At 45.1% G+C, this 12,248-nt stretch overlaps 1 protein-coding gene across 6 annotated transcripts in view; it reads right to left on the bottom strand.

Annotated features, from left to right (window-relative positions):
- Positions 1–2,487: 2,487 nt before the first annotated feature.
- The window catches only part of tdp1 (tyrosyl-DNA phosphodiesterase 1), a 135,142-nt gene continuing 125,381 nt past the window's right edge, over positions 2,488–12,248 (bottom strand). For all 6 annotated transcript variants that reach the window (XM_059648971.1, XM_059648966.1, XM_059648968.1 and 3 more), the window contains one exon: positions 2,488–2,737. In XM_059648971.1, coding sequence (XP_059504954.1) covers positions 2,664–2,737 — 74 coding nt within the window. In that variant the 3' untranslated portion in view covers positions 2,488–2,663. The remainder of the gene's footprint in view (positions 2,738–12,248) is intronic.

Genomic DNA, 12,248 nt, shown 5'->3' on the forward strand with positions numbered 1-12,248 from the left:
TAGGTGGGGGTGGACATGAAAAGCAACAGGGGTTCAGTTAGATAACTCATCTGTAACTTGCTCTCCAACTGTTGGACTCTGCTGAATTTACATTTCTACATGTCATGTACAGATTCCATCCAGACTAAGGATCCATGGTGAGCAGTAAATGCGGGGCTGATCTTCACTCTCCTCCTTCCCTCATTAATCTGGATGGTGGAGCTGGTGGAGCTGGGGCTATTGGATATCAGGGCATTAACAATCAGACAAACAGCTTCAGGATCTTTAATAATGATATACTTTCTGCTAATCCTTGGGTAAGAAATCTGACCTGATTTTTGTTTCACTTGTGGAAGTTTGAAAAACTTCTAAGTGTCTCTTCAACAGGTAGGGCATGATAAACACTGCATTAAACACTTAATTAAAAATAGAAATCGGTACTATATTAAACTCCCTGAACTGTAAGCCTCTAAATATATCTCACCTGGCACTTTCACTTAAAATATTTGGAGTTTCAAATCCACTGGAACAAATTTCAACATCTTATCAAACAGAACCAGAAACTGCTGGAGAAACTCAACAGGTCTGGCAGCATCTGTGGGAGAAAGCAGAGCTAACATTTTGAGTCTGGTGTCCCTTCTTCAGAACTCACTGTCTCTCCTCTCTTCCCACTCCTGTGCCTCTCCCCAGTTATCCCTCTTATCCCTATTCCTCTCCCTCCCACTGGAAGTTGGGTCACATGAATATATTCAAGGATGTTAGACAGGTGTTTTGATGGACAAGGGAGTCAAGGATTAATGGTGGTTGACAGGGAAGTGAAGAGCACAATCATGATCTTACTGAGTAGGACTGGTGGGCTGAATGGCCTATTCCTGCTGCCACTTTTGCGTTCTCTCTTCCCTTGCCCCTCTTTTCGCATTTCTCTCGCCTCACCCTTATTGCTTCTTCGTGGTCCCTTCCTCTAACTCTCATTTCCAACCTGCCTTCACTCTCCCCCTTCCTCCGCCATCCCTAGCTCCTCCACTCTCTTCTCTTGGCCTTCCTTCATGCTCTCCCTCTCTCCACTTCTCCTCTTGTCTCCTCTGCTCCATCTCACTGTTGAAGTGCAAGCAGTTTCTTGGTAAAAATGGGTGCTTGCATTTCACAGTCAGAAACGATGTCCCTGATGGTGGAAAGAGGTAAATATCACAGAGGTCAGAGGGTTGTAGGGTAAAACCAATAAATGACTTCAGTTACTGGCAGTGATTTAAAGCCAGTTAAAATGTACAGGAGACTGCACAGAATGAGAGGGTGAGATAAATGGAACACAAACTGGTCACTAAATAGAAGTCTGGCAGGTGTTCTTCCTGGTGTCTGCTGTTGCTAGGGTTTCCAGCTAGTGATGGGCATCCAAAATGCTTATCAAAGTTCAGCAGCTTCGCTGGATGCACAGGTTAACAAAACTTTACTAATTCTCAGGATATAACCATTGCTGATGAGGGCCAGCATTCCATGCAAATCCCTTGTTACCCATGAGAAGGTCATGGTCTCCCTTTGAACTGCTGCAGTCCATGTGCTTTCAGGAAGAAAAGACAGGACCCAGCGCCAGTGAAGGAACGGTGAATTATTTCCAAGTTGGGATGGTGAGTGGCTTGCAGGGGAACTTGAAGGGGGTGGTTTTCCTATGTATCTGCTGCCCCTGCCTTTCTGGATGGAAGTGGTCGTGGGTTTGGAAGGTGTTGTCTGAGGATCTTTGGTCAATTTCTGCAGTTGCTACTGAGCATCAGTACATCTTGTTCCGACTCAGAAATTCATGACTCCAGACGCATGACTCTCTGTGTTCTCCAAGGTCCCTCACTTTCTAGGCCCTTGAGCACTTTATTTGTTCAGCCTTAAAGTCACGTTTTGAGGGCAAAGGGTTTGAAAAATATTTAACATCTCTGGAATGCAGAGACCTTCATATTCCTTTGCCCAGCCTGCACCTCCTCCCCGCTGCCTCGATACTGTATATTAGCTCAGTGGGTGAGGCTCTGGGTTAGAGGTTTGTGGGTTCACATCCCTCTTTAGCTACAGAATCTCCTGCCTGACACACTGATGCAGTGCAGAGGCAGTAACACACTGTCAGAGGTGCTGGCTCTCTGAAGACAAAAAGAGACCCTGCCTGCCCTCTCGATTCAGAGTTACGCTCCCACATAAAGCTGCTTTCATCCAAATTTCTGCCTCCCTTCTCTTTAACTTGCACTGTGTTCTATTTGGCGCTGCACTCGCTGACTGTCTCCTCGTTTCTCAACAATGACCAAGTAGTCTCTGATCACCTGGATTGTGATACACTAGACACTGCAACCAGGAACCTGCCTCATGTTGAGAACCAGATACAATCAGAATTTGTGACAACAGCCCACCCTCATGCTGAGGAGCACAATGTCTTCCCACTTGCCTGAAAGATAAGAACATTTTCCAGAATCAACACCCTGCCAGCAACATAGGGTTTGAGCAAGGAAAGGAGACTGATGCTGAGAAGCGTTAGATTAATTGAAAAGTTTTATTCTACGAAAAAAAACACACGTACGATCAATGTTAGAAAGACCAAATGCCGAAATACTCAGCGAATGGGTATATAAACTGCAGGCCTGCTTTCAAAATGCAGCTCATCAGTCCTTCCCTCTGGGAAACAATTCATAAACCTGGCAGCAAGAGGCCAGGAGTTAGGAAGGGGCCCAGACATTTCCATTGGTGTCAGGGGCATGTAGATATGGAATGTTCCAGATCCATGGCCGATCTACAAAAGACAGAGGAGACAGAAGTGACCAACTGCAGTAACAAGTAACATACACAACCTCACAAGGAGACCTTCATTTATGTGACAGCAGACAACTGGTGAAAAGAATCTGGTCCTATCCCTATTAGCTCCCTTTATTCTTTAGTGGGATGTGGGAATCACTAGGGGGGGCCAACCTTTGCTGACTGTCTGTCATTGTTGGTGAGAGCTGTTAAGAGTCATTTGAATCATGTGATTCATTTACTGTCATGCGTATTCAAAGTAACAATACTGTAGAAAATGTGTACCTTTCCCACACATACATGGCACCATTCATATTAACTTAGATAAGACAAGGGAAAAAAAGCTTGAGAGAGTCCATCTTTACTTTTCACTGCCGCAGTCCTACTCCAGACTTTCCAGTGGTTGCCATGCTACCACCGCCAGAGTCCTACTCCGGGCTGCCTTACTGGCCTGATCTCGCTGGCGCACTCCTGATCCGCTGCTGTCACTCTCGCCCACACTCAATCTGCCATTGCTGCGGGACACAACCGGCGCACTCGGCTCCCGCAACGAGGTTCCGGTCGTGACATGGCTCTTTCTTGACTCCTTCGGTCGGTGGTTAAAAGGGGTGCAGGGGGAGGTTAGAATTACGACAGAGGAGAGAGAAGAAGGGAGGGAAATAGAAGGAAGGACAAAGAAAGAAATAGAAAGAGAACTGGCAAGCAGAATGGAGCCCTGAATGGAGCGACTTACACTGCCGCCATCCTGCTGGAGGAGACAAAGTCAGACAGTTTGCTGTGGGTCTGGAATCAGGTATGGGCCAGACCAGGGACAGGCAGCAAATTGCCCTCCTTAAGGGACATAATGAACACAGTCCAAGGCTCATCACTGACCAGAACCTCAACTGGACCAGGCATATAAATGCTGTGGATCCAAGAGTAGGTCAGAGGCTGGGAATCCTGCAGAGAGTAGCTCACCTCCTGACTCTCCAAAGCCTGTCCACTATTGACGCAAGTGTGATGGAACGCTGCCCACTGTGTGGATGGGTGCAGCCCCAATAACATTCAAGGAGCTTGACACCATCCAGGACAAAGCAGCTCACTTAATTGGCAACTACATCCACTCCCTCCCACCACTGGCGCTCAGTAGCAGCAGTGCGTACTATCTAGAAGATGCACTGCAGAAATTCCCAGAACTATTTCTAAAGCATCTTCTCAATCTGTAACCACTTCCACCTGGAAGGACAAGGGCAACAGATACATGGGAACATCAATGCCTGCAAGTTCCCTTCCACGTCACTCACCATCCTGACTTGGAAGTATATCGCCATTCCCTCACTGTTGCGAGGTCAAAACCCTGGAATTCCCTCGCTATCAACATTGTCGGTGACCCATACCCCCAGGGACTGCACTGGTTCAAAAGGCAGTTCAGCACCAACTATAAATGCTAGCCCAGTATGTGATGCCGACATCCCACCGAGAAATAAAAAGAAGTAAGGAAACTGAAGGTGTAACAGGAGAAGGTGTGAATGTCAGTGACAGAATCATCAGCATCAGCTCACTGCTCGAAAAATTGAAAGCAACTGTTTTGAGCTGAAGTTGGTGAAATCATTTGCCTAATTCTGTTGTGTCACCGTGGCCTGACTGTCTGAACATTCAGCACTTTCCACTTTTAGATTACCTGTTTGGTTGATAGCAGAGTATAATCTTTGTCATGAATGAATGTGTTTGAGGCTCTTCACTCAGGTGCACACATCAGCTGCTGCCAGGGAGCAGCGCTCATGTTGTCACTACATTGCTGGAGTTGTGACGTCAATTTTGATTCAGTGAGTGTTAACTCGCCCGGAGTCATAACATCGTGGGCTCATGTCCCAGACTATAGACTTGGGCTCACGATCAAGGCTGACTCTCCCAAGGCAGTACTGAGCGAGTGCTGCACTGTCAGAGGTGCCATCTTTCAGGAACTCCTGGTGGGTCTAAATGATCCCGTGACAGCATTTTGAAAGAACAGCACAGGTGTCCGACCTTTATCCCTCACCTTCCCGAAAGAAAAATCAGGAATTTGAATCACCGCTTTTTTGTGGGATTTTGCTGTGGACATATTGGTTGCTGCATTTCCATCACAGACCTGACTGCCCATCCAGAAGTAGCTAATTGGCTGTAAAGAATCTCAGGGAGCGGGGCTATATAAATGCAAGTCATTTCTTGGCGCTAAGCTCTTACTTGTTAAGAGCTTGGTGCCAACACAGAGGGAAGTGTGAAATGTGCCGGAGTCTGGTTTCTCTGGAGCTGGAGGTGATGAACCCAAAATTCAGAAATTAAATTTAAATGGAAAAGACAGGCTGCTTCCCCAGCAAAGTGCATAAAAATAATCAATTTCAACTGGAATGAACAGCCTCTGTTACTGTGGGTGGAAATGGGCATTTCAACAAGTGAATTTAAATGATCTGTTGCTCTGAGAATTTGAATATATTGCAATGAAGATGGAAGAAGAACATTTTTCTCCAAGGCACATTTATCAGTTTGCTTGTGTATAGCAAGTTGACCATTACCACCCACTGACCTATTCTGGCACCTTTCAACAAACAAATGTATTTTTAGATGGCAGGTGGAGCCAAGAAAGGAAATGTGCTCACACACTTCATGACGATCCCAGTACTAAATCAAACAGCAAGCAAGGATTTGAAGGAACTCATGAACTGACAAATGGAGTTGGAAACTACACAGTTCCTTCAAACAGCTATCGAGGGAAGCTGAGGAAGGGTCACCAGAACCGAAATGTTATCTCTGATCCTTCTTCACAGATGCTGCCAGACCTTTTGAGCTTTTCCAGCAACTTCTATTTTTGTTACCTAGGGAAGCTCCTGTCCTCCTAGGAACGAGCAGTCAAGGAAATAATGGAACCTCAACCTTCAGGAAGGATGCTTCCGCCTGTCTGTGGGGCCATGAACTCAGGGAACATTTTCATAATAAAAGGCAAGCTATTCTCGACTGAGATGAGGAAGAACATCTTCACTCAGAGGGTGGAGAATCCTTGCTCCTGAGGGCTATCACTAAGTCCAAGGGAGGGACTTATAGATTTCTAGTTACCTAGTTATTACCTTATAGTTACTAGTCACAAACCTTAACCCTATATTCTTGCACTATCACCAAAGATCTGAGGGGCTGAACAGTCCACCCATGTTGAGGAAACTGCTCCCTCCTCTAAGACGTTTCTTAAAAAGGTCAGGTCTTTCCAATTTCCATTGGCCAAGCATTTTGACTGTCTGACCCAATGCCTCCTTAAACGGCCAAATATCAGAAAACTGGAGAACTTTAAAACATTTCATTACATAAAAGCTGCTGCTGTATATTTTAGATTAGATTCCCTCCAGTGTGGAAACAGGCCCTTCGGCCCAACAGCCACACACCCCTGAACACTACGGGCAATTTAGCATGGCCAATCCACCTAGCCTGCACATCTCTGGACTGTGGGAGGAAACCGGAGCACCCGGAGGAAACCCACGCAGACACAGGGAGAATGTGCAAACTCCACACAGACAGTTGCCCGAGGCTGGAATCGAACCCGGGTCCCTGGCGCTGTGAGGCTGCAGTGCTAACCACTGAGCCACCGTGCTGTCCCCTCGGATCGCTGGATACAAAATCCAGAGTGCTAACCGTTACACTGTTATTTGGCCCTAGGAACTCACAGGGCTATGGACAGAATACAGATGGTTGGATGAACCGCAGCTGATCTTTCACAGCATCAATGCGGGTACAATGGGCTGAGTGGCCTTCTTGTGTGCTGTATATTTCTGTTCCATCTACGATTCTACATAAATACAAGTTACTGGCGTTTTATTGCAGACAATATTAACACGTGTTCAGCCTCATTCCGGCCCACTTGACGTCACTCAGTCTTCACTGGGTACAGTTTGAGGGACTGGCCTCGGTGCTATAGTCTCCTGTTGCAGTGTCGATGGCTGCAGATCAGAGAACCCAATGAAGGTGGGTTTTGGGCAGCATTGCCCTCCAAGCACATTGAGTGGGATTGGGATCAGAGTGCTAATTATTACAAGAGCAAATTGCTGGTGTTGCTGGAGATCCGGAATATTGCAATGCAGGAAATACTTGTCAGGTCTGACAGCTTCTGTGGAGAGAGAAACAGAGTTAACACTTCCAGTCTCGTATGACCCTACTCAGTTCTAAAGGAGAGGCAGACCGGAACGTGAAACATTAACTCTGTTTCTGTCTCTCCACAGATGCTGCCAGGCCTGCTAAGTTTCTCCAACACTTTCCATATTTTTTTCAGATTTCCAGCGTTCACAGTATTTCGCTTTGGGGTTGTTAAGGTGAAAGTACTATTTTTCTGAAATATTTATTTCGTTATTTTTCGAATTTATTCCATGATTTCGTACTTTTGAATTTCTGTAATGCTGGACATTTTATTTCTTGACTTTTTCTAATTTTTTTTTTCCTGGGAATTTCTATCGGTACCTTTGAATCTAAGATGGTGCCATGAGAGGACTTGTAAACTTTAACTGTACTCATTCGTGTACATGTGACAACAAAGCTAATTCAAATTCAGTTCAAAATCTCTGATTCACTTGGAAGAACTGCGTACAGTGTTGGTCACCACACATATTTCTGCCTTTATTCATTGACATGATGTGGGCGTCACTGGCCAGGCAGCATTTATTACCCATCCCTAATTGCCCCAGAGGGCAGTTCAGTGTCAACCACATTGCTGTGGGTCTGGAGTCACAAGTAGGCCAGGCCAGGTAAGGATGGCAGTTTCCTTCCCTAAAGGACATTAGTGAACCAGCTGGGTTTTTTCTGACAACTGACAATGGATTCACAGTTTCTTAATTCCAAATATTTTATTGAATTCAAATTCCACCATTTGCCATGGCAGGATTATAACCGGGGTCCCCAGAACATTATGTGGGTCTCTGGATTAACAATCCAGCAACAATACCACTAGGCCATCACCTCCCCCTCCAGAAGGACGTGGGAATACTCTGTGGAGCTGCAGAAGCACAGCAGGTCAGGCGGTATCAGAGGAGCAGGAAAGTTAATGCTTCAGAAATGTAGGGGAAGAAGGGAGTTGGGAAATAAATAGACAGATGAGGCGTGGAGCTGGGGAAGGTTGATGGGATAGTGATAGATGAGTGCAGGTAGGGAGTGATGGGGTTTGGTCAATGAGGTGGGTGGGGTGGATAGGTGGGAGAGAAGATGGACAGTTTGTGTCAGGTCAAGGAGGCAGGGATGAGAGGGAGGGTTGGACATGGGATGAGGCTGGGGGTGGGGGAATTTTAAAACCAGTAAAATTCACGTTTAGGCCATTGGGCTGAAGGATGTTTTGGAGAAGGTACAGAAAAGATTTACCAGGATGCTGCCTGGTTTGGGGGATTTTAGCCATGAAGAAAAGTTGGATAGACTAGGTTTGTTTTCACTGCAACGCAGGGGGTTGAGGGGGGACCTGAGAGAAGTTTATCAGATTGTATCTGGCATGGATAGAGTGTAAAGTATGACACATTTTCCTAGGGTGGAGGGGAATTACTAGGAAACACAGGGTCATGGTGTTGGGGGTGGGTTTAAAAGAGATGTGCAAGGCATGTTTTTCGTACAACAGGTGGTAAGTGCCTGGAATGCGCTATCAGAGGTGGTTGTGGAAGCAGGCACAAGAGCAGTATTAAAGAAACACCTGGATGATTACACAAATAGGAAGGGAATAGAGGGATATGGATCCTGTAAGGGAAGACAGTTTTAGAATGGAAAGGCAAAATGTGTTAGTACAGTCTTGGAGGGCTGAAGGGACTGTTCCTGTGCTTTACCATTCTTTGTTCTTTTGAGTGTTTGGGGCCTTGGGTAGAGAAAGAGGAGGTGAAAGGTCACAGATTAAAATATTATGGAACTAATGAGAAGAGTGAATTGAAAATGAACAGTGTAAAAATAACAAAACAGTCGAAGAAACCCAAGCTATGGTTAACTGGTTTAATTTTTCTTTAGTAGAGTGGATGAACTCAGCGGGCCAAGCAGCATCAGAGGAGCAGGAATGCTTGACGTTTCGGGTCGAGGCCCTTCTTCAGAAAAAACAAAAATTTTTTTCTGAAGAAGGGTCCCAAACTGAAACGTCAGCCTTCCTGCTCCTCTGATGCTGCTTGGCCCACTGTGTTCATCCAGCTTCACACTGTGTTATCTCAGATACTCCAGCATCGGCAGTTCCTACTATCTCTGTGATAAATTTTCTTTAGTACCTTGTTCTGAATCCACACAGATATAGACAATGTGGTGCTAGAGTTTAAAAAACCTATTCCTTTGATAAACCTGTTTAATATTTCAGTTTGATACAAGACAGTGGGATATTAATGGGATCTTTCTCTCGATGTCAAGAGTTTGACAAAAATCTGAAGCATTAGTCCAGACACAATAAATGGTTTGTCGTTGACACAGCTACAGTTTAAGTAAAAACCTTTTTGGTCTAACACTGAGCATTGTGTAAAATGCTTGAGGTTTAGATGGGAGCTAGATAATGCTTCCACTAGCAGGAAGGTGGAGGATCAGAAAATAGCTTAACAACATTTAAAATAATTGGCAAAACAAGTTGACAGGTAAATACGATTTTTTCTTTTACTCAGCAAGCAGTGAACCTTTGACATTTTCTATCCTAGAGGTTCAATCTTTGATTGTGGAGATTTATAGATTTCTGATTGCCACTGGCAGACATCGATATGAGGATGATGACAGTAAAAGGTATTAAAGTGTGCCACATATCACACAGTAAAGTGCCATCGCTAGTACCTGCTTTGTGAGCTCACCTCCACTATCCTGACAGCAGTCTACATCCCACTCCATGCAGAAGTGAAGAATGCACATGACAAAGTGTACTTTGCCAATGACACGAAGGTTGGTGGAGCTGTGGACAGTGTGGAGGGCTGTTGTAGGTTGCAACGGGACATTGACAGGATGCAGAGCTGGGCAAAGAAGTGGCAAATGGAATTCAACCCAGAAAAGTGTTAAGTGATTCATTTTGGAAGGTTGTATTGAATGCAGAATACAGGGTTCATTGCAGGATTCTCGGCAGGGTGGAGGAACAGAGGGATCTTGGGGTCCACATCCATAGATCCCTCAAAGTTGCTAACCAAGTTGATAGGGTTATTTAGAAGTTGTACGGTATATTGGCTTTTATTGGCAGTGGAATTGAGTTTAAGAATCGAAAGGTTACGCTGCAGCTCTATAAAATTCTGGTTAGACCGCACTTGGAATATTGTGTTCAGTTCTGGCTGCCTCATTATAGGAAGGATGTGGAAGCTTTATGAAGGGTGCAGAGTAGATTTACCAGGATGCTGCCTGGACTTGAGGGTAGGTCTTATGAGGAAAGGTTGAGGGAGCTAGGGCTATTTCCATTGGAGAGAAGGATGAAAGGTGACTTGATAGAGGTTTACAAGATCTTGAGAGGCATAGATAGAATGGATAGTCAGACGGGGGGCGGGGGGGGGGGGGTGGGCATAATTTTAAGGTGATTGGAGGAAGGCATAGGGGAGATGTCAGAGGTAGGTTCTTCACACAGACAGTGGTGGGCACGTGGAATGCACTGTAGTGGTAGTGGAGTCAGATACTTTAGAGACTTCTTAGCGACTCTAGATTGGGCACGTGGAGGAGAGTAAAATGTAGGGTAGGCAGAGTAGATTGATCATAGTGGATAATAGGTCGGCACATCGTGGGCCGAATGGCCTGTACTGCGCTGTACTGTTCTATGTTCTATGAAGTATACAATGCTACAAGATACAGTGAAAAGTGTTGTTTTGCATGCCATAAAGAGATTGAGTGCTTAGTGGCGCAGTGTAAAGACAACAGTCTCTTCAGCAACATCAGCAAAATGAAGGAGCTGGTCATTGACTTCAGGAAGTGGACTGGAGGGCACACCCCTGTCTGCATCAATGGTGCTGAGGTGAAGATGATCGAGGGCATCGAGTTCCTAGGAGTTATGATCACCAACAATCTGTCCTGGTCCATCCACATTGACACTACATCATGAAAGCATAACAGCATCTCTACTTCAGAAGTCTAGGGAAATTTGGTACGTTCACAAGGATTCTCAACAATTTTTATAGATCCATTATCATTCCCAGGAACTTGGACACTCAACCATTTTCACCTCAGCATCATTGATGCAGACATGGTGTGCCCTACAGTCCACTTCCTGAAGTCAACGACCTGTTCCTTCATTTTGCTGATGTTGCTGGAGAGACTGTTGTCTTTATACCGCGCCACTAAGTACTCAATCTCTTGATAGCATGCAAAACAACGCTTTTCACTGTATCTTGGTACACATGACAACAATAAATCAATCAATCGTGATTGCATTAAATGTAAGCAGGCTTGATGGGCTGAATGGCCAAATTTGTTGCTACATTCAGCAAATTGGCATGACTGCCCAGGTTATGTTTATTGCGGTGATTCTGAAAACAAGGAAATTCAAAAGGGAGGAACAGGAGTGGGCAGTAGCCCAATCAATGATCTATAGATAAACATCAACTGCAGTTGGAGGACCATAACTTCGGTGAATAACACTCTGTAGTCTGCCTAAAACGCTCTGGTGTTCCAGTGGAAGGAATTGTCAACATCTGGATGTTGCAGGCTGGATTGTTCTGAGGTACTGGGCTAAGGGCTGAGAGATGTACTAAAGTCTGGGGCAAGCATCACGGAGATGTAGTGGGGACAGGCCACTGTCTGGGGCCTTTCAACCCAAGGTACAAAGAGATGCTGAGAACTGAGTAAAACCCAACGGACTGCATCTCCCACATGAAATGAGTATTGTACAAACTAACTGTATTTGTAATTGTAATCATTAACATGTAACATCGGAAGAAATTGGTTTGGATTTGAACCAAATGTAATTTGGATTTTGAACAATCACTTTTATAAATTTCGAGAATAAAGTATACTTTTGGAAGAAAAGAACTTCTGCTGGCAACTGTTCTGCTGAGATTTTTTGGCAGGTCACAATGCTCTCTCATGTACATAAAGTGAAAATTAACTCAACGAATATGCTGGAGAGGCCTACAGTTTCTCAGGCTACATGCTGCGGGCTGCCCTGTACACTGGGTCATGATTGGTCAGGGAGAGATCTAATTCCATGGAGAATTATTACATTGTAGGAGGCCATTCAGCTCATCGTGCTGATGAGTCCTACCATCTAGTGCCAATCACCTGCCTTTACCCATATCCCAGCACACCATCACTATCCAAAAAGCCATGCATTGCCCTCTTAAATACGAGAAAAGCATTAAAGCACACTGAAGACTGTTACATAAAACCTGGTCTGAGTTGTGGGCTACCTTTATGTTTTAATGCAGTAGAGTGTCTTATGAATCATAGACTCTCTACAGTGTGGAAGCAGACTATCAAGCCCACACTGACCCTTTAAAGTGTAACTGACCCAGACCCATCCTAACGCTGTAACAGAGATAGTAGGCACTGCAAATGCTGGGCAATCTGAGATAACAAGGTGTACAGCTGGATGAACACAGCAGGCCAAGCAGCAT

This window comes from Stegostoma tigrinum, chromosome 10, assembly GCF_030684315.1.
Source record: "Stegostoma tigrinum isolate sSteTig4 chromosome 10, sSteTig4.hap1, whole genome shotgun sequence".
Classification (NCBI taxonomy): Eukaryota; Metazoa; Chordata; class Chondrichthyes; order Orectolobiformes; family Stegostomatidae; genus Stegostoma; species Stegostoma tigrinum.